This window comes from Vipera ursinii (assembly GCF_947247035.1).
Source record: "Vipera ursinii genome assembly, chromosome: 3".
In the NCBI taxonomy this organism is placed as follows: domain Eukaryota; kingdom Metazoa; phylum Chordata; class Lepidosauria; order Squamata; family Viperidae; genus Vipera; species Vipera ursinii.
The window spans coordinates 127,779,098-127,800,209 of NC_139516.1; the positions used below are offsets into that span (position 1 = coordinate 127,779,098).

The window sequence follows — 21,112 nt, forward strand, 5'->3', positions numbered from 1 at the left end:
CCAATTGTACTGTAATAAGCTATCAATAAAAATGCTACCTCCCTATAGATCCACAAAAATGATCCTAAATAATCTAGGATTTAATTTATGACTTTTCCCTCATTGTTAATCTTTAGTAAACCAAGTAAAAGGTAGTCCTGTGCAAAGCAATTTATATTTTGCACAATGATTTCTTGTTCCCTAGAGGCAACGCCACTACGGGTAGTGTTCGCCCTATGACCACAACAGTCAAAAATTTCTGTTGTAAAGAAAGACATTTGTTAAATGAATTTTTCCTCATTTTATGACCATTCTTGCCACAGTTGTTAAGTGAATCACTGCAGTTGTTAACTTAGTTACATGACTATTAAGTGAATCTGGCTTCCCCATTGACATTGCTTGTCAGAATTTTGTAAATGGGGACCCCTGGGGACACTGCAACCTTATAAATATGAGTCAGTTGCCAAGTGTTTGAATTTTGATCACATGACCATGGTCAGGGGTAGGCAACCTTGGCTCTTTTATGACTTGTGGACTTCAAGTCCCAGAATTCCTGAGCCAGGAATATATTAACTCCTCATTAGAGGAAACTCAAGCAGTCTCAATGGAGCCCTTCAGTTGAATGCTTATGGAAGCAAAATATCTCTTTGAAAATTTGCAGAGATCTGTGTGGACAGGACTTGCCTATTTGTAGTGAATTAATACAGAACATTTCTGTATGAACAAAAACATTTTAAAGTCGTAAAATATATTCAAAAAGTGAAGACCTTACTGACCTCTTGAGAGCTTGTCGTTATTTCTCCAGGTTGAATAAAAGCTCAGTTATAGGTCTTTATAAAAGTTCATGCAGAATACTGAAGTGTAATAACAAGAAGAAGAAGAAGAAGAAGAAGAAGAAGAAGAAGAAGAAGAAGAAGAAGAAGAAGAAGAAGAAGAAGAAGAAGAAGAAGAAGAAGAAGAAGAAGAAGAAGAAGAGGAAGAGGAAGAAGAAGAAGAAGAAGTATTCATGCATAAATTTAATTCTAAAACCTGGTGTGACTGACTAAAATTCTGTGAAGAAATGGGAAGAGTAAGAGAAAGCTTTCTTGTTGCATCTTACAGATCCTTCATGGTCAGTCTTTAGTCTTGTCCATGCCAAGAATGAATGAGAATAAAATAATAGTAATAAATACATTTTGAAATGTAAAAAAGAGAGATGTATGCAAAGTTATTTATTAGCAATTTATATAGGCCAGGGTTTGGCCAAGTGTGGGCCCTCAAGGGGAACATGAGACAGCAGATCAAAACTTGAGCATTTTCCTTCTGCTTTCTAGGCTGGATTACCAGTTTCATGCAAGAGTACTGAATGCCAAACCAGGCAAGGTTTCTAAAACCCCGTGTGAAGCCTGAATGTTCTTGGTCTTTTTTAACACTTACATGGAAACATAGACCTAGTGGTCCATCAAATCTGCCTTTTGAGTTTGTTTTTTGTTTTCTTTTTCATTTCTTTGCGTTAGTTTTTCAAATTTGGAGTGATCCTTCCTCAAGAGCATTTGCAAAGTATTGACCATCTGACCTGACACTGACTCTACAAAAGGAATTAGCTACTTCCCACTCAAAATATATTTTATATTATTAAATATAATAATAGAATATCTACAAATAACGGTTTTAGGTTGGGGGGGAGGTTATATTTCCAATGAAATAATCATTACATAATACTATCAGGTCTATCATTGTTTTAGTTGACACATTTATTTAACATTATTAAAAGTAAATGGAATATTTATTTTGTTAATTAATAATGAAATCATAAGTTTTATTAATTGGGGGCAGGTAGTATTGTGCAAATCCATTTTATCATTTGTTGGGGATTTTAACGTTAGAACAAGGATTCAAGCTATTCTGGCATATTGCCATTGGATACAGGTTGGCCAGATTCCTATCACTTTACGTGATTTATGAGAGAAAGACAGCATGTAAACCTAATGAATAAAAAACAAAAATAACACGTGGGATTCCTGTTTTTTAACCTAGCAGTTCGAAAGCACATAAAAAATGCAAGTACAAAAATAGGAACCACTACGGTGGGAAGGTAACAGCGTTCCGTGCTCCTTTGGCGTCTAGTCATGCCGGCCACATGACCACAGAGATGTCCTCGGACAAGCGCTGGCTCTTTGGCTTTGAAATGGAGATGAGCACCGGACCCTAGAGTTGGAAACGACTAGCACGCATGTGCGGGGGAACCTTTATCTTTACCTAACACTGGAGATGAGCCCATGGATGAGTATCCAGCAGCCAGTTTCTGAGACTAAAAATCTGATCTTTCAGATAAAAGCTTTCAAAAGTCAAATGTTACATTGCATCTGATAAAAAGCAGGTACTGAATACTAGAAGCAAATTTTGACCTCTCTTTTTACTTACTGAAACAGAACAGCTCACATAACTCAGGATTAGGGATGATCAGATACATCATTTACATTAAAAGATAGCAAAGTATATCCTCCAGATTACTTTTCCATATGCAGTGGTGTGCTAGGGCTGGCTTGTACCAACTTGTGGGAGCCAATTGTTAAATTTTCTGGAATTAGGCCAGCCTGTTGAAAGCAGAGCTGAGCCCTCTGCCTATTTCACGGTCAGCTGTTTAACACCTAGTAGCATGCAGTGGCAATGGAGCTGCAGACCCAGTTATTAAATATTTATCAGTACAGTAGTACTCATATGTCTCCTGAGCACAATATTTACATAGTCAAGCATTTGAATGAACTGAATTTCCATCCCCCACAGGTAGATGAGAAGCAGTTGCCATTCATGCTATGTGCTGCTGATGCAGTGAGTTTATCTCAATTCCCATTATTGCTTTGATAATTCCAATTTAGCTATCAAAGAAAATATTGTAGCATTTGCCAAGACACCTAAAATAAGCAGCTAACCAATTCAGGGTAATAATAGCAAAGAGATGAAGATGTGCTTTAAAGCTCTAGTTAGTTTTTCATTCATGGGCAAGAGAAAAATTGGGATTATGCATCCTATGTTGACAGTGCAGAAAAGTGCTGCAACAGTCTGAGAATTGTCCCTACTATGAAATTATGTGTGGCCCAGTGTTTAACACAACTCCTTGGCACATCTCAATTTGGCCTGTATTTCAACTATGTTGCTGTTTGCTTGATTCAGTTCAAATAAAAAATTTGAAAGCAGTGTTCCAGCTTCCCAGATGTATAATCAACATAGCCACGTGACTCAATTTGGGCTCTAATCTAGGGTGAAATTTTGAACTTGGCTAGTGATATCTGGTTTCTGGATAAGCTCTTACCCAGAGGGCTCAGCTCCCTTTAACAATCCTTGTAAAATATCAGTTGGATTGGAAAAGAATCTTATGGGACCAATTGCTTGCTATTGCTCTAGCATTAGCATTCTTGTTATCCTGAAATATGAATACGCTCAGAGGACTCTTGAATAGTTAAGTATGGAAATAGAATTGTAAATTGGTGTTAGTCTGCTCCCTAAGCCAAATAATCCTTGAGTTTACTTACAAATATCAGTGATAATAAAGCTTAAATAGATACAGACATCCCGAAGTAAAAGGAATCATACACAGCGTTTCTATCAGTAACTAACTTGTCACCTACTCTTCAAAGATAAATGGATCACTGCAGCACAAGATTCCCATTTGCTTCCCTTGGATTTTTCAGATTTTTATTTGTTGAATTTATTTGTTACTGATCTTGCTATGGGGTTACTCTAAGTAGCATTTTAATAAATTCCATCTAATTAGAAACCCATGAGCAGAGTTTCTTTCCTAGTCCTTGCCCATTTCTTTTCTCTTGAATTTTTAAACGACAAACCTTTTCTATTAAAGATGGGAAGGATTTGGAAAGATCATTTTTGCTACATGTTAAGGTAATCACCTTTCCTGAGGAGGATCCTTTTTTATTATTAATATATTTCATTGATTTTTTTCCCCACTCAATAATTAGTGAACTGTGTTGTCTGGGTTACATTTGTAAAAGAATCATTAACAATTAATTTCTATAATTCATATTCCACATATTAATTTTAGTTGATTTCCTCTTTCCCTGAAATAACCTCTTTTGCAAGCATTGGGTTAATACAATTCTTATTATTTTGATAAATAACAATTAAATAGGTAATTTTTCCCAATATTCCTAAAAATAATAATCATATTAGTATAATATTTCTTTTCTATTCAATCATTTTGATTGCCTCATCATAAATCCTGTTACAATTCTTATTTTAGTTTATTTCTCCCACCAAATTCTAGATATTCTTGCTGGTGAAGATTTTCTCAAAAGTTAATTACATTTACATTTACAAATTTAACTCTATTTTTTCCATATAAGCCATCTCACACTTTTACATTTCTTAAGCAATAGATAAAACAATGAAAAGAGGGAAAAAGAGAAAGGAAAGAGAAAGGAAAACAAGAGTAAAGAAACATAAGAAATAACATACTATTCCGGACTTCCGGTGGCTGCGCGGCGCCGGAGACAGCCTTCCCGGGCTGCCCGCGGCTCAGCTGAGTAATTTTCACCCGAAACAGCGCCGATCAGCTGTTCGGGTGAATTTGAAGCCCCCTCCTCGGGAGAAGAGGAGGGGGTGAGGCCCCAGGTAGGGGTCGAGTTCTCCGGGGCCGCCTGAGCTTGTAGCTTGGGCGGCTGAAGGATCGAACTCCCCCGTAGCCTGGGTCGCTCCCAGCTGGTCAGCGTCTCTGCTCCGGATTTCTTGGAGCAGAGCCAGGCGTTTGCGACCACCCCTGCCTGAAGGAAGGACTATGGAATAAAAGGAGCAGGCAGAGCGGTACAAGAGGAAAAGGTGAAGAGGATTATTATATTTTACTCTCGAGCTTGAAGGACTTTTTAAACTTAAAGTGAAAGTGCATCACAAGTGAAAGTAAAAGATGGCGGCTAAACCTCCCCCAAAAACTCTTCGGAGTGCTGGAACTTCTCCGGTGCAACAATCATCATTGCAGGCGTTGCATCCTCCTGATGTATTGACACCGAAGGATTTACAAGATGCTCTTGAAAAACATGCCCAGGTAATTCTGGAATCAATGGGTGATAAATTTGCAAAGATGGAGGAGAAATTGGAGAAATTGGAGGAGAGAATGGAAGAGAGGATGGAACAGAAGTTTAGTGTGATGAAGGTAGACATTTTGTCTTCAGTGCATAAAGTGGCTGAATGTGTGGAAGATCTGGATGAAAAAGTGGAAGATTTGACTCAAAAGAATGCCATATTAGAAGCAAAAGTATTGGAGAATGAAGATTTAAGAGACAAAATGGACAGAGAACTGAGTCTTGCTCAATATTACCAGATGCAGTTTGCTGTTAGAATCAGAGGCTTAAAAGAGAATATTAAGGAAGATCTAAAGCAGCTGATTTCTGAGGCTCTGGAAGTGGTATTGAATCAGCCAGCATCTGAAATAAAGGGAGGCATGGATAAAGTGTTTCGTGTGAATTCATGGATTGCTAGACAGAGAAAGCTGCCTAGAGATGTGGTGGTTTATTTTGCAAAGAGGGAAATTAGAGATGAAGTTATACAAGCTGCCTATGATACTAAAGTTGTGATTGCTGATCAAGAAGTTTTGGTTCTAAAAGAAATTCCTCCAAAGATTTTAAGGAGAAGGAAGGATTTTACATTTCTTGTGCAAGAGCTCAAGCAACGAGATATAAGGTTCAGATGGGAGATTCCAGTTGGGTTGATGGTGATGCATGAAGGTAAAAGGTACCGTCTGGTTACTGTGATGCAGGCGCGTGATTTTTACAATAATGTTTTAAAAGCAACCCCATTATCACTTCTGGAAGCTGCAAAGGGATCTGGAGAAGGAGATCATCAAGAGGCTGAAGATGGACAGACAGAGGAGAACGGTGCTGGAGGAGATCAAGCTACAACTTCTTTGGATGATCCTAGAGAGCAGAGGGTGACGCGTGCTGCTTTAAAACGATCAAAAAAAAAATAAAAGAACAAGATCAGCAGAAGTCTATGGAACTTCCACAACGTACTTACAGCCAAGCAGTGGGAGGGGCACGGCCTAAAAAAGATAGTCCTATCAAAGCAGTGCTCCAAGAGCTTTGGGATGATATGCATGGCAACTAAATTTTTAACTTGGAACGTTAATGGACTAAATTCACCACAGAAGAGGAAGAAAGTTTTTCAATATTTAAAACAATTCAAGATAGATGTTATATGTTTGCAAGAAACACATATTAGGGTTGTGGATCAAAAGTATTTATTGAACTCAAGGTTGGGTACGCAATTTGTTGCTTCTGCAATGAATAAGAAAAATGGAGTGGTTGTTTATGTTAAAAGTGCTTTAACAGCAGACTTAATTGAAGCAGATAAGCATGGAAGATACGTTATGATAGAGTTGCTGCTAGAAGGTAAAAAGACGCTTTTAGTTGGATTATATGCTCCTAATCAACAACAAGCTGACTTTTTTAGTTTACTTCATACAAAGCTTACCCAGTTGGATTATAAATCTTTTATTTTTATGGGGATTGGAATGGTGTTTTGGATGTACAGATGGACAAGGCTGGAGCTTTTAAGCGCGTCCCAAGTCATGCTAGACTGCCTAAATCCTTTTTTGAAATGAAGGATGACTTGGAACTGCGAGATATTTGGCGCGAGAGACATTTGCAGGAAAAGGATTATACTTTTTTTTCTGACAGACATCAATCTTTTTCCAGGATCGATTTTATTTTGTTGACTAATGATTTTTTTTAAGGACTAAGAAGGTGAAGATTTGTGCAAGAACTATTTCTGATCATAGCCCAGTTTGGCTAGAGATTGATAAGGAGAATAGAGATAGGCGCTTGTGGCGCGTAAATGAGAATTTGTTTAGAAATCAGAGAAATGTGGAAGAATGCAAACAGCGGATGAAGGATTTTTTTGAAATTAATATGAATAAGGGCACCTCTATGGACATGGTTTGGGATGCAAGTAAGGCCTATATGAGAGGGGTGTTGATATATATGAATAATAAACATAGACGTGCTGTGGAAGCTAGGAGGAAAGAACTGGAGAATGAAATAAAGGAAAAAGAAAAGGCTTTGATTTTGAATTCAGAGGATGTGAAGACTAAGGAGGCTATTAAACTGTTAAGAGGACAATTTGATAAATTAATGGCTGACCAAGTGGCAACCAATTTGCGGTTTGCCAGGCATAATACCTTTTGCAACGCTAACAAACCAGGTAGATGGTTAGCTTATAGATTGAGGAAAAAGCAAAGGGCTTCTAATATAGACAAAATTGAGCATAAAGGAAGGGTTGTGTTTCAACAGGACCTTATCAAGGATGCTTTTGTGGATTTTTATTCTAAATTATATGCTAAGGAGAAGATTAATGAAAAAGACATTGATATATATTTGGAGAATGCTAGCATCCCGGTTCTTACGCAAGTACAAAAAGAGGGGATTAATCAATTAATTACAGAAGAAGAAATTTTTACAGCAATTAAGGAATTGAAGGTGGATAAAGCACCAGGTACGGATGGTTTGTCTGCGGCTTATTACAAAAATTTACAATTAGAGATGATGAAACCATTAAAGGAACTGTTCCAGACAATCCAGAGGGGGGGAAAGGTGCCATCGTCTTGGAGAACAGCTTTTATTTCCTTGATTCCGAAGGAAGACCAAGATGCTACTCAAGTTAAAAATTATAGACCGATATCGCTTTTAAATACAGATTACAAGATATTTGCTAAGTTGTTGGCTAATAGACTGATGAGGGTTCTGCAACAGGTGATTCATGGGGACCAAACGGGGTTTATTAGTGGTAGGCAAATGAAAAATAATGTGAGGCATATAGTTGATGTGTTAGAGTTTTTGGAAAGGAACAACCAGATCCCTGCGGCGCTAATTTTTCTAGATGCTGAAAAAGCTTTTGATCAATTGAATTGGCAATTTTTGATGAAAGTTTTAGACAAAATGGATTTTGGGGAAAAAATTTTACAACCGATTAGGGCATTATATCAAAAACAAACTGCCCGAATTATAGTTAATAATAGTCTGACAGAAGCATGTAATATTGAGAAGGGCACAAGGCAAGGGTGTCCGTTATCGCCCTTGTTATTTGTGTTAACATTAGAGATATTATTGGTTAAAATACGGAATTCGGAAAAAATTAAGGGTATACAAATTAGAGATCAGGATTATAGATTGAGAGCATTCGCAGATGATCTTGTTGTTACAGTGACCCAGCCAGAGAACTCTGTTGTGGACCTGATGGAGATAATACAATACGGGAAGGTTTATGGATTTAAAGTTAATATACAGAAAACCAAAATTCTGGCCAAAAATATGACAGTTTCGCAAAAGGCTCTCTTAGAAGGATTAACTGGATTTGAGATTGTTAAAAGGGTTAAATATTTGGGGGTGCTTTTGTCGCCCTCTAATACAAAGTTATATAAAAATAATTATGAAAAACTATGGGGGAAAATTCAAAAAGAATTAGAGAGTTGGGAAAAATTGCAATTGTCTTTGTTGGGACGGATCGCAGCAGTGAAAATGAATGTCCTGCCTAAATTTTTATTTTTATTTCAAATGATACCGATTCTTAAGAAAGATTCTAATTTGGAGGAATGGCAGCGAGGTATCAATAAATTTGTTTGGGCAGGGAAAAGGCCACGAGTTAAACTTAAGATTATGCAGGATACTCGTGAGAGAGGTGGTCTTAAAATGCCCAATCTTAAACTATATTATGAAGCTGCTGCATTAGTAGGAATAAGTGATTGGATTAATTTGACACAAGAGAGATTATTAAATCTTGAGGGCCACGATTTGTTGTTTGGCTGGCATGCATATTTGTTGTATGACAAGAAGGTAGACAATGTGTTTAGAGTGCATATTCTAAGACAGGCATTGTTGAGAGTTTGGAAGAAGTATATACATAAGCTAGATTGCAAGATACCACTGTGGGCAATTCCAAAACACGCAATAGAAAATATACATGCTGGTTTCAAACATGATGTGATTACGTACAAGGAGATTCTGAGCTTGGAAAGAAATGTCTGGTGTTTGAAATCATATAGCCTCTTGCGAGAAGAGAAGGTTGTTCAAACTTGGTTTCAATATATTCAGCTACGGGCCAGGTGGAAAGAAGACCAGAAAATTGGTTTTACAATGACTGATGAAAATTTGATAAAGCAAATTAGAAATCAGGGTCCAGCACATATCAAATGGATATATCTTGCATTGATAGAAATTGACTCAGAAACAGAGCTTGTTAAAGATTGTATGATTAAATGGGCCCAAAATATCCAAGAAGTTATTACAATGGATACGTGGGAGAGGATTTGGGTGAGGAACGTAAAATTTACACAAGCTCAAAATCTAAGAGAGAATTTTTACAAAATGTTTTATAGATGGCATTTAGATCCTAAAAAGCTTGCAAGTATGTATCCGAATTATCAGCCTAAATGTTGGAGGTGCGGTGACGAAGACGCAACATATTTTCACATATGGTGGACTTGTAAAAAGGTTAAGGCTTTTTGGATAAAAGTCTGGTGGAACATGCAGAAGATTTTTAAACAGAGGATAAAGTTTTGTCCGCAACTTTTTTTGTTGGGAATAATTACAGATGCTACAGTTGTGGACACTAAGCTGATGTTGAATTTAATTACGGCAGCAAGACTCTTAATAGGTCAGTATTGGAAGAAGGAGGAACTGCCGACTATAGAAGAATGGACTTTAAAGGTTTCTGACCTGGCAGAGATGGCAAAGATATCGGCCTATTTGAAAGATCATTCGCAAGAACGATATATTATGGAGTGGAGAAAATGGATTGAGCATATCCAGAACAAATACGGGACTAAGAAGTTTCATGTAGCATTTGAATAAGTCTTCCTTTTTCCCCCCCTTTTTTATATATATATTTTTATATATTTTATATTAATAGTGTTTGTAGTTATCCTATATGAGCTAGAGAGTGATAGATTTTAGTTTACGGTTGTTAGCATATGATGACCAAAAGTCCAGATTTTTTTCCCCTGCTTTGGAAATAGCTTTAGAGTCAGAATTGTTGTTGTTCTGTTTTTGTTCCTTCAGGTTTGCAAGTCTCACTTTATCTACACAGCTATACTTTGTTATAACTTTGAAGGTCACAGGCAAGATTAATTTTTCCCCCTGGTTTTACCTTGACTGTCATAATCCTCATCCACCAGTAGGTGTCATCACTGGTTCATTTTACAGATTTTATTCCTCCGTGAAAGGTTAAAATTCGCCGCTTCCAATAGCAAAAGGGTGGGGGCAGCCCCCTTTTTCTTCACTTTTGGAGGTTTTTTTTGTTTCTTGGGAGTTTCTCCCATTCAGGAAAGTAGGTAGGATAGAGAAAATCAGTATTGTTACCCAGATTCAAGCAGACTGTTTATGTTCAGCTTACATTAGTGCTTTTGACTTCTGTTGCTTGCAGCTGGGACAGGACTCTGAAGTTAAGCCAGCCTTTCTCCTGTTGGTTTCTGGAAGGCTTCTCCTGGACTGATTGGGTCGACCACCTTCTCTCCTAGGTCCATGGGACTTCCTTCTTTCATTGCCACCTCTCTGGGGCAGCTTCTGCCCCATTTAGGTCTCCTAACAGGAAGAAACTCAGCTGGAGACCTCGGAGTCCCGAGCCTCTCAACTGCTTCACTGCGTGCAGAAACCGGAAGTCCTGAGGAGGATCCTGTTTGAGACAAAAATGGTGGTTATTGCAAAGAACATGGTCAATATGATATGCAGCATTGTAAAGCTGGATTGGCTTTGCAATATGTACTTTTTGTATATTCTTATCTATTGTCCACCTTACGTTATCTGACCTCTGCCGTTTCTGAAATCTGCTTGATTGGCATTTTTTCCACTCTATATCTTTAAAATATGTAATCAAAACTTTGTTGGGATGAGCAATTAGTTTACTAATTCTGTAATTTGAACATTCTCTTACGTTTCCCTTCCTCAGTAAAAGTTTGCAGACTGATCTCTTCCAGTCTATAGGCTACACCACTTTGCCCCATATTTGTTGGCATGTTAACATCTCATTTTGCTGTTTTGAATTTTTTAATTGATATTTTTACTGCATCTGGTTCTTTCATATTTGACAGTCTACCCCCTTGTACTATATTTATAGTATGTAGTAGTCATACTACTTCTTAAATCTTTTTCCAGGGTGTGAGTCATCCCTGAGAATTTTCCTCACTCTTCCAAGGCAGCGAGCCCTGGCGATGTCATCCAGTGGTGTCAGGGGACAGTCCCCAATGTCTTGTGCTGTGCTCACCACCCTCTGTAATGCTTTCCTATCCGCGGCTGTCAGACCAGCATACCAAACCACAATACCATATGAGAGGACGCTCTCTATAGTAGACCGGTAAAAGAGGGTCATAAGCTGTTGTTCTACCCTGTTCTTCCGCAAGACCCTGAGAAAGTGAAGTCTCTGTTGGGCCTTTCTGGCCACCTGGGTTGTATTAACTTTCCAGGTAAGATCTTCACAGAGGTAGACTCCTAGAAAATGTTGCCAAGAAAACTACAGGAATCAAGATCTGTGTGGAAAACTATAATACGTGGCCAGTAAGACAACAATTAAATAAAAAGTAAACACATAAATAAATACTGATGCCTATATCCTTCTCATTATAACAAATCCCAAACCATCTCATTAGAAATATAAACCATTGATTTATTTACTTGCAGTATCTGTAAGACCATCCAACTCAGTAAAGAAAGAAAAATATAACAATAAACAAATGCAAAATAAAAACATAACATGGCAACCAGCACATAACAGAATAACCAAAAGGGGACTCTCATGCAAAATATAAAAGAGAATAAAAAATGGCATATGCCACTTAAAAGTGGGGGAAATACATATGTATCATGGTGATACAAGGAAAGCCTGGATAAACTTTAAAAGGCACTTCTAGTAACAGATATAATTGCAGCCAGTTCACAAATTTTAGGAGGGAGGGCCTTCCACAGTGAAGTACTACACTAAGAAAAGTCTGCCTAAGAATAACTGCAAGACAACTTCATGCAGTTCTTGACATACAAAGAGGCTAAAACTAAAGGGGAGACCTGTCTGGTTAAATATATATGTTCATTAGTAAAGTTTATCTTTTTGCCAGAGGACTTGATTTTGAACTTCAATTTAAATTGGGGGAAAAATCACCTCAGCAACTGAATTATATTTTCTCCAGCAATGCGCTTCTGATGTTGGATTTCAAGAATGCAAAGAAAACACTCAAATAACTGGTATTGGATACAGAAGATCAAATGGAATAGTCTTCCTTACTTAGAGAGTGTCTTTGGGAATCATCAGTTTGTGTTGACCAGGCCAATATTTTATCAAATCATCATTCCAAGATTCTGAAGAAGCTCAAAAGGGGTCTTTGAAGAAATGCCTATATGCAGATTAGCTTGCTTTTTGAAGCATAACCTTCATTGTCTTGTATTTGTTAATGCAGAGATATCAACTTTCATTTCATAACTCTTGAATAACAACATTCACAAGCCACTCAGATTTTGTTTAAATTATTTTCCATCAGAAGTATATCCATTTCATTAGGCAGCCCAACATTTTGCTTATAAAATTTGGCAAGAATTATTGTGTTTCTGTTAAAATATATGCTATCTAATTGCTCTGTTGTCTGTTCTGCAACTGCGTACTCCATTTTCTTATGCACTTTACCAAAAAAGGCTTTCCAGATTAATGTGAAAACTAACCTAGGTTTTTTGGAGCATTGAATCAGTTACTTCCTGCTATCTGAGCAAATGTGATCCATGCATGTAAAACTGTAATTACTAGGTAATGGATATTAATGTAAAACAGCTTAGTATATAAGCATTCCTATTCCTAATAAACATCTGGAGATACTTCCAAGAATATAGAAGGTATATCTACAGAGGAATTCTTGATGGCTGCCACAGAAATTATTTCTGACCATGGATAAGATTCCCTGAAGTAACTTTAGTTAACGTTTAGTCTGAAGATGTTAATCTTTTTATAAGTTAGTTCTTGTTTGTTTACTATTGTGTTCCAGAAGGCTTATTATCAGACAATGTAAGGAAGTTCATGGGATACAAGCTTCTTCTTCCAGTCATGTGTAAGTCCCCCAAAACCTTGCCAAATAATTGGGCATATCTGCTAAGCCAGCAGTCCCTAATCTTTGTGGCATAAGGGACCAGTTTAATGGAAGACAATTTTTCCATGGAGTCGGGGAGGGGGGATGTTTTCGGTTTTGCTCACTTGCCCGCCACTCAATCTGTTCAGCCCAGTTCCTAATAAACCACGGACTAGTACCGATCCACGGCCTGAGGGTTGGGGACCTCTGTGCTAAGCAGTCTGGCAGGGAATTGCTGGGTATGTGGGAGGTGGCCCTGATGTGCTTTTCCTTAAGTTTCATTTACCTGAGAATCAAACATGAATTTAGGGAATTTTACTGTCCTTGAACTGCCCTTGTGTTCCCTTCAGCATTGTTCAAGGGCTACTAGCTCTGGAGGAGAAATTACTCTGAAGGGAAAAAAAGTAGCTTCAGATAAGAGAAACAAGTGAGTTGAATCCATTCCTTGAACATCTTAGTGTCTGTGCCATAGCACTTTATGTTTCAGTTGGTATTTGAATATAAGACTTGTTAATGTGTGTGTATGTTTGTTTGTGTTTGTGTGTGAAAGAGAGAGAGAGAGAGAGAGAGAGAGAGAGAGAGAGAGAGAGAAGAATGGAAAATTTCCTTTCTACATTAGCATGTCATTATTTTAAAACTCCTATAAAACTTAATCAGGTAATATTTGTACTGATTGTAAATATCTATAACTTTTGTTCTTTTGGTAGGACATATTAACATCACACAATATTTACTCAACTATTATTCTGGTCTTGATATTGAGAAAAGGAATGCATTTGGATTTACTGCACTCATGAAATCTGCCATGCAAGGCCGAAGTGAATGCGCCAGAGCCTTAATATTAGCAGGTATACCAAATTCTTTCTTTCATTGTTTTCTTTCTCACTGAATTATTGAAAAACTCCAGATGCTGGCATTTACTTCCAGAGTACTTTTGGTTGCCTATTATTAAATGATATACAGTAAACGTAGGATTTGGTTCCAAAATCACATTCATTGAAACCAATCAGCACCATCAATTTATTCAGTCATAGACCAGCATGTAGAATGCAGTACTTGCAGTTACTTAAATTGAAACCAATAGAATTTAAGTTAACCATGACAATTTCCAAATGATACCAGTGGTTGTACTATTAAATCAATCCATTTTTCATCTTGCTGTTTTCTACCACTATATTTCTTTGAATAAATCTCAGTCAGAAGGCTAAATTATATAATATACTTGCTGTATATCATAAATTGTAAAAATAATAAAATAAGCATTCAACAATATTCTGCATTCTATATGAAATTTTGCATTGAGTAGCTTATAAGCACTATGTGCTTAGAGCTCAAAGCATTGTTATAGACCCTGCACACCCACTTTGCGGTCTGTTTCTGTTGCTCCCCTCTGGGAGGAGGTTTTAAAGTATTTATAGCAGGACTACCCAATTCTGTAATAGCTTTGTTCTCTATGCCATCTGTCTGGTAAACTTGCAAGATTTGTTTTTCTCGCCGTGCACATGCATACAAAATCCGAACTAGACTGTGTTGTTTCTCTGTTCCATACAATATATGTGGGTATATGCATAATTCTGTATTTGTTTATTTTTGTCATATTTATGTAGTGTATATTGGAGGTGGTGATCCTATGAGAGCTGTATGCAATGAAATTTCATATTAATGTATGCCAATTAGTGTACATTCAAAGTGACAGTAAAGTTATTCTATTCTGTGAAAAAAAATCCCTATGCCAAATTTGGAGAGAGTTTTGTGCAAAATAAAAGCATATAATTCTAACCAAGAACAGCTTGAAAACCACTGCAATAATTTCTGTTAAAAATGGCATATTTAATCTTGTCAACAAGAAAATGTAGCCTCCCGGAAAATGGAAGCTGTTAAAGCAGAGACGTTTAGCAAACACATAGAAGCAGGATGGGACTTTTATCTTCTAGTCATCCTGTCTTAGCATCAGAAACACAAATTTCTCTGAGCGTCTTTTCTGCAATTATTCTGTTCTCTACTACATGGCTTTGTAATAGTATTTAATATTATTAGTTACTTCTTAGGTTTTCTTTCTCTTCGTTTCTTTTGCTTTTTATGTACATGGAACATCACTCTTGTTTTTCTGCAACTCACTCAATTGTTCAGTTCATAGACACTAAGAGGCAGTTGCCTGCATATAACTCTATGCCTTTGGTCATCTGTGCTATCATACAAACTGTCTTCTTTCCTAACATTAACATACCCCAGTTATAGGTAATCCTCAACTTGCAGCCATTCATTTAACAACAGTGGAAAGTTATGACAGCCTTAGAAAAAAGTGACCTACAACCTGTCCTCAAAGTTTTAACTCTTGTAGTCACTTGATTGCAATTCAGGTGCTTTGCAAACAGCTGGCATCTTGCATTCCATGTGATCATGATTCGTGACCTTCCTAACCAGTTTACAATAAGCAAAATCAGTTGGGGAAACTGGATTCACCACATGATTCATTTAATGACCACATTATTCACTTAACAAGCATGGTGATTTTTTTAACGAAACTACGGTAAAAATGCTCATCAAATCCAATTAACATAATGACTTGCTTAACAACCGCATTGCTTAGTGACTGAATTTCCGGTCCAAATTGTGGTTGTAAGTCAAGGACTATCTGCAATTGTAATATTCACAAAGCACTGCTGAAAAAAACTATAGGAAGGTAATGATTTATCTCAGTCCTCTTTGGATAAAGCAGGGGGCAGGAATGCCAACTTGTTTCACACTTTCTAAAATGTTTTATGCAACTGCAGAATCCAGTATAATGAATAGAGTCTAGACATTTCACTGCTGCTGTTATAGAACTTGAAGCAGTTCATTAGGAAATCAACCTCATTGACTTTTTTTAAAAAAAAGAAATACAAAATAAAAAAAATAGAAAACCTTTTCATCATATTTGAAAGTGCCACAATACTTGATATTATATTTTTATACAGTTATTTGATGACATTCACGAAGGCAAGAAACAGTGATGGGAAAGTCATTGCATAAACCAGTTGCTTCTCTGCTTTGGTGTAGCTTTAGATGTATCTTTTACTTGTTCTTATTATAGTCTGAGTCAGTCTCAAATGAATCTCTTAACTGTTCATGAGATTAACCTAAATTCATGGACTTTACCATCTGTTATAGCAAACATCCCTTCTGTTTGGTTATCTGTCTGGTATTATTAATGAATTTTGGTGGTTGTTGGGTTTGTTTTCTTTCCCACTGTATTGTGCTTTGAATGAAGAAAGATCACAAATTCTTTTGTTTTTAAATGAGATTCATTGTAGCTTTAACATTTTCATTTTCTTGATCATTCTTTATTTTGGTCTGTAACGACAATGCAGAGTTTATATTGCAGGAACGTGTGTCCAAGCAGGGCTCCCAGTTGAGATTCATTTAAACACTATACTGTTTTTTTTAATGCTGTCCCTTCATTGCAAAATGTGTTTCCTCCTGACAATTTTTTACCAAAACAATTAATAGTACTTTAGAATGAATTCAGAAACAGTGTGACACACTGTAAATAAATTTTTAGTTACATGGCAACAATTTTAACAAATGAAATATATTAATGAGAGATTTTGAAGACATTAAAATAAATCCCTAAAGAAAACTCAAATTTTATTGTCAGCCACTGAAATATCTGCTTAGGTTAGAATTTGTTATTTTTAAAAAGCCCCTAGCATCTTCTAATAAAGAGATGAAATTGATTGGTACCTTGAGTATAATCATGTTAGCATTGAGTTCATGAAGACCAGGATTGAAAAAATTGAAAAGAATCTGAAAAGAATCTATGTATAAGATAGTCCTCAGTTAATGATTGTCACGTTTAGCAACTATTCAAACGTAGAACGCTGCTGAAAAAGTCATTTTTCAAACAGTTTTCATACTTATAATGGTCATACCATCTCAGGATCATGTGATCATGATCGGGCAATTCATGACTGATGTGCATTTATGACAGCTGCAGTATCCCATGGTCGTGTGATTACCATTTGTGATCTTCCTAGCATTTCTTGATCAACAAGCAAAGTCAATAGAGAAGCCAGCAGTAATTTGCAAGTTGTGATCATGTAATAATCAACCACATGAGTGTTTCACTTGATGACTGGGTCGCTTAGTGACAGAATTGCCTGTCTCAATTGCAGTCATTAATTGACGGCTACCTATATTAGATTTCAGAAGAGCAGATTCTGATTAACTCAATGAGAAAGTAGATAGAATCCAATTGCTTAAAATTGTGAAGGAGAAAAGTATCCAGGGAGGATGGAAATTCCTATGAAAAGTGTTACCTGGAGCCTAGACTGCAAACGATTCCTTCAAGAAAGAAAAATGGGAGACATCTTAGGACATGAACATGGTGTCATGCAGTACCATAAAAAATGCTATAGAGAAAAAGATATGTAAAGCAGAGGTCCCCAAATGCCCAGGCCCCAGCCTATTTGGAACCGGGGCATGTGAATATGTACAGCTCCACTTGTGCGAGCGTTAGCCACGCGTGCAGATCCATTTGTGCAAGGGGCAGGCACACACACATGTGCACCTGCTGCTCACACACATGTCTGCCATTTACACAGAACCATCCCCCCTCCCCCCAATCCATCCACCAAGCTGAAAAGGTTGGGGACCGCTGAGGTAAAGTGAATGGAAGGAGAGGTACCCTGAAACATCTCTGCTGACACATGCAAGCGCCAGGTCCATTTATAGAAAAAACATGTGTGGTTTGGTCCAACCATGAACTGTCCAATACTGTCTAACCTGTACAGTATTCTCTGTGTGCAACATTTTGCCTATTTTTAGAGTTCTGTTGTAATCCGGAATCAACATTCTGAAAAATGCATTTTCTTTCATGCTTGGAATACTCAAAACATTTTGCACATCTCTATTTTTTTTATATTGGAGTAACAAGCAAGAGAATGGCAAGGCAGCAAATCTATTTTTCTCTCTCAACCTTATATTGGGAGAGATTTTTTTTTACATTCACTGAGAGGACTGGAACAAGCTGGTGAAAAAAATAAGCGACGAGTGTAGGAACTGCTAGTGGAAAGCATGAATCCCTTTTCAGGTCAGCCTGGAATTATCCATTGATTAGGAGATGTTGTTTTCTTGATAGATTTAATTTTTTCTAATGCACAGAATTTCTATTTCTGTATTAGTGCATGTATGGACTTGCATGTTTTTGGGTGTAAGAGAATGGTTGGTATATGCAGATGAGGTAATCAGTCAATGTTGTAATTTGAATTCCTTATTTAAGGAAATTAATTTTAATCAGTGATTGTTTCATTCTACTTTGATTATGCTGATTTTTGGAGGACTACAGTATTAATGCAATGTTATGCAGAACATTAGGTACAGCTGTACTTCAAACCTCTAAACAATTTAGCATAGCTCAAAACCTTACTATCGGACTGTCAACCATGATAGCTAAGAATAGCAATCAAGAACTACAACTTTTACAACTTTTCAGTTCAGAACACATACAGCATGACTTTAATTTCTTTCTTCCCCTTCCCCCTTCTCTCTCATTTCTTTGAAGGAGCAAATATTAATGCAACAGATCCAGGTCGTGGATTCACACCTCTAGAATGGGCATGTTTCACAGGAAGAATAGAATCTGCATATCTAATACAGAGACTTATGGATAAGCCATGCGCTGAGCAATTTTGTGATCAATATGTGCTTGAATGGCCAAAGTTGAAGGAACTTCTTGCCAAGGCTACAGATTCAAAAACTTGCTTGCAGAAGATCTCAGCAACTTTGAGATCCATTGTAGATTTCAGAACTGTCCATGGTCCTGAAGAAGATGGGGTCCTGGATCACATGGTTAGAATAACAACAAGTTTAAGAAGCTCCTTTGTTGCCATAGCTTGTAGGACTGTGTGCCCTGAAAGTCCTCCTGCTGTAGGAAAACGTAGGCCAGCTGTGCAAGAAATTCTTAGGAAACAAAGAGCTAAAGAACTTCAAATTCTGGAGAACAGGGAACATTTTAACAGCTATAGGAAGTTGTTTCAGAATTCCAGAATTACACTAGTGTCCGAAAGGAAGGAAAGGAGAGCCAGCCTGCAGCATTTTAATGTGCCCCAGGTCAACGTTGTGGTTCCAAGGAAAGCCAGTCTCTTACCACTGCACTTGTTGAGAAGAAGCAGTGTTCGACCTGGGCTTGTCATCCCCAGAGTCCGTATAAGTAAGGCACCTCGGCCTACATTCCAGCCAGAGAAAGTGCGACGGAAAAGTAATGCCAGTGATGGGACCTACTTGGAGATTCCCAAATGGAGATATAAGGAGCTGAAGGAACAAAGGAAGAAGGCTGAAGAAGAAGAAAAGAAAAGAGCCGAAGCTTTACAGAAAACCACATCACCATCTCTGCAGAGAAAAAGGACTTAAGCCAAATGGCTGTTGGTATCAATGGATAAGGTTGACATGGTATATTGTATAAATTTAAGAAAAGGAAGATCAAACTGAAGATCACATTTGTTTTAAGAGACTTAAGAAATGCAAGGCATCTATAAGAACAATGTTAACATACGGAAAAGATTATTTTTCTACAATTTTAACAATTACCCTCCCAGAAATAAAAGGTAATAGGATTAAACTCGAAATAGAGGGGCCATGTCCTCAAATTCACAGTTTACAGCAGTGCTGCAGTACCATGTCCTAAAATACCAGTCTTCTCCCTGGGGTGCAGGAGCGAATCCTCGTCCTGCCCCAGCCCACGGGTGAAGGAGCAGTCTTAAGTTGTCACAAAGTGTATTCATACAAAGGTAGTCTTTCTCCCTTTGTTTCAAGGTACATAAAACTTGTGCTACTTTCTTATTTTGAGAAGGCGAAGTCAGATAACCTGTTGTTGGGGTGATCAGGGGGCCTTTCTCAGAGCATTAAGAAGTAGGAGCGAGGCCTCTCTCCTCTTGCCAGCCTCTGATGCAGCAAATGCTCTCTTGAGGATTTGCACTTCCTATCAACAGTTCTGTTTAGAATTCTTTTCATATTCTTGTTTTTCCCCCTCTCTCTTTTTTGAAAACAACTTCTTTCCAAGCTTCCAACAAGGTAGAGAGAGACCAGATCTCTACTATTTTATCTGGGGAAAGTAAGGGGCTGTGCACAATGACATATTACTGTATTCTGAAGTAGCATTAAAAAGAATCTGATTTTTTTTAGATGGAGGAGCTCTGCAGAGTTTACAAAATGAGAGATGCTAAATTAGCCTTTGTCCTGTTCCCCCCGCCCCATGGATATCATATTGTCACACACACACAGCCTCCCCACTTTCACACCACAAATAAGAAAAGTGGTTGCTCAGCAGCTACTCACTTCCCGTTCTCTTCCACGCAACCTGGATGGTTGCACGTTTAAGGTTTTATCTACCTCCTTCCTCTCAGGCTATTTCTGTCCTGGTTTCTTTCCTTATTTCAGTTTTACCTTTGAACGTGGTCAATTGGGAAGTGAGAGAAAAGGCAGACGTATCAGTCTAGACCTCAAGCAGGATCGTTGGAACAGATCCACCCTGTTCATGCTGCTGTGCTCTAATGGAAATAATCTCGCATGATTAGTATAGTACTAAAGCAGGGGTAGGCAACCTCGGCTCTTTTATGACTCATGGACTTCAACTCCCAGAATTCCTGAGTCAGCTATGCTATGCTGACTCAGGAATTCTGGGAGTTGAAGTCCATGAGTCATAAAAGCCGAGGTTGCCTACCCCTGTACTAAAGGAAGAGCAAAGCCAGAAGAGGAAAACCAAAAATCTTGCCCATAATGAATGGTGCAGTTTCAGATCAGAAAAAGACTATTTGGTAGCAGTGGGAGATGCAATAGAAAGATTGGCAATACAACCAGTGTGTTTTATGCCTAGAAGGATAGTTAATTCAATAGTAGGGAAAGGCCCAAAGAGTTTAAGAAATATCCCTGATAAATAACCACAAAGCAATAATTAAGAAAAAGAGTAGGCTTTCAAAGGAGTATCTAGAGAATTAGAAAAGAAGGAATAATGACATAAATTTCTTACTTAGGATATGTGAGAGATTTAAATGTGCTTTAAGGTTTTTTTCCCTC

General features: G+C 37.6%; 1 protein-coding gene across 1 annotated transcript in view; it reads left to right on the plus strand.

Moving 5' to 3' along the window:
• The window catches only part of ANKRD33B (ankyrin repeat domain 33B), a gene marked incomplete at both ends in the record, with an annotated part of 59,440 nt that extends 39,990 nt beyond the window's left edge, over positions 1 to 19,450 (plus strand). The window contains 2 exons of the mRNA XM_083360602.1: positions 13,768 to 13,908; positions 18,603 to 19,450. Of these exons, the coding sequence (XP_083216728.1) occupies positions 13,768 to 13,908; positions 18,603 to 19,450 (989 nt within the window). The remainder of the gene's footprint in view (positions 1 to 13,767; positions 13,909 to 18,602) is intronic.
• Between the last annotated feature and the right edge of the window lie 1,662 nt (positions 19,451 to 21,112).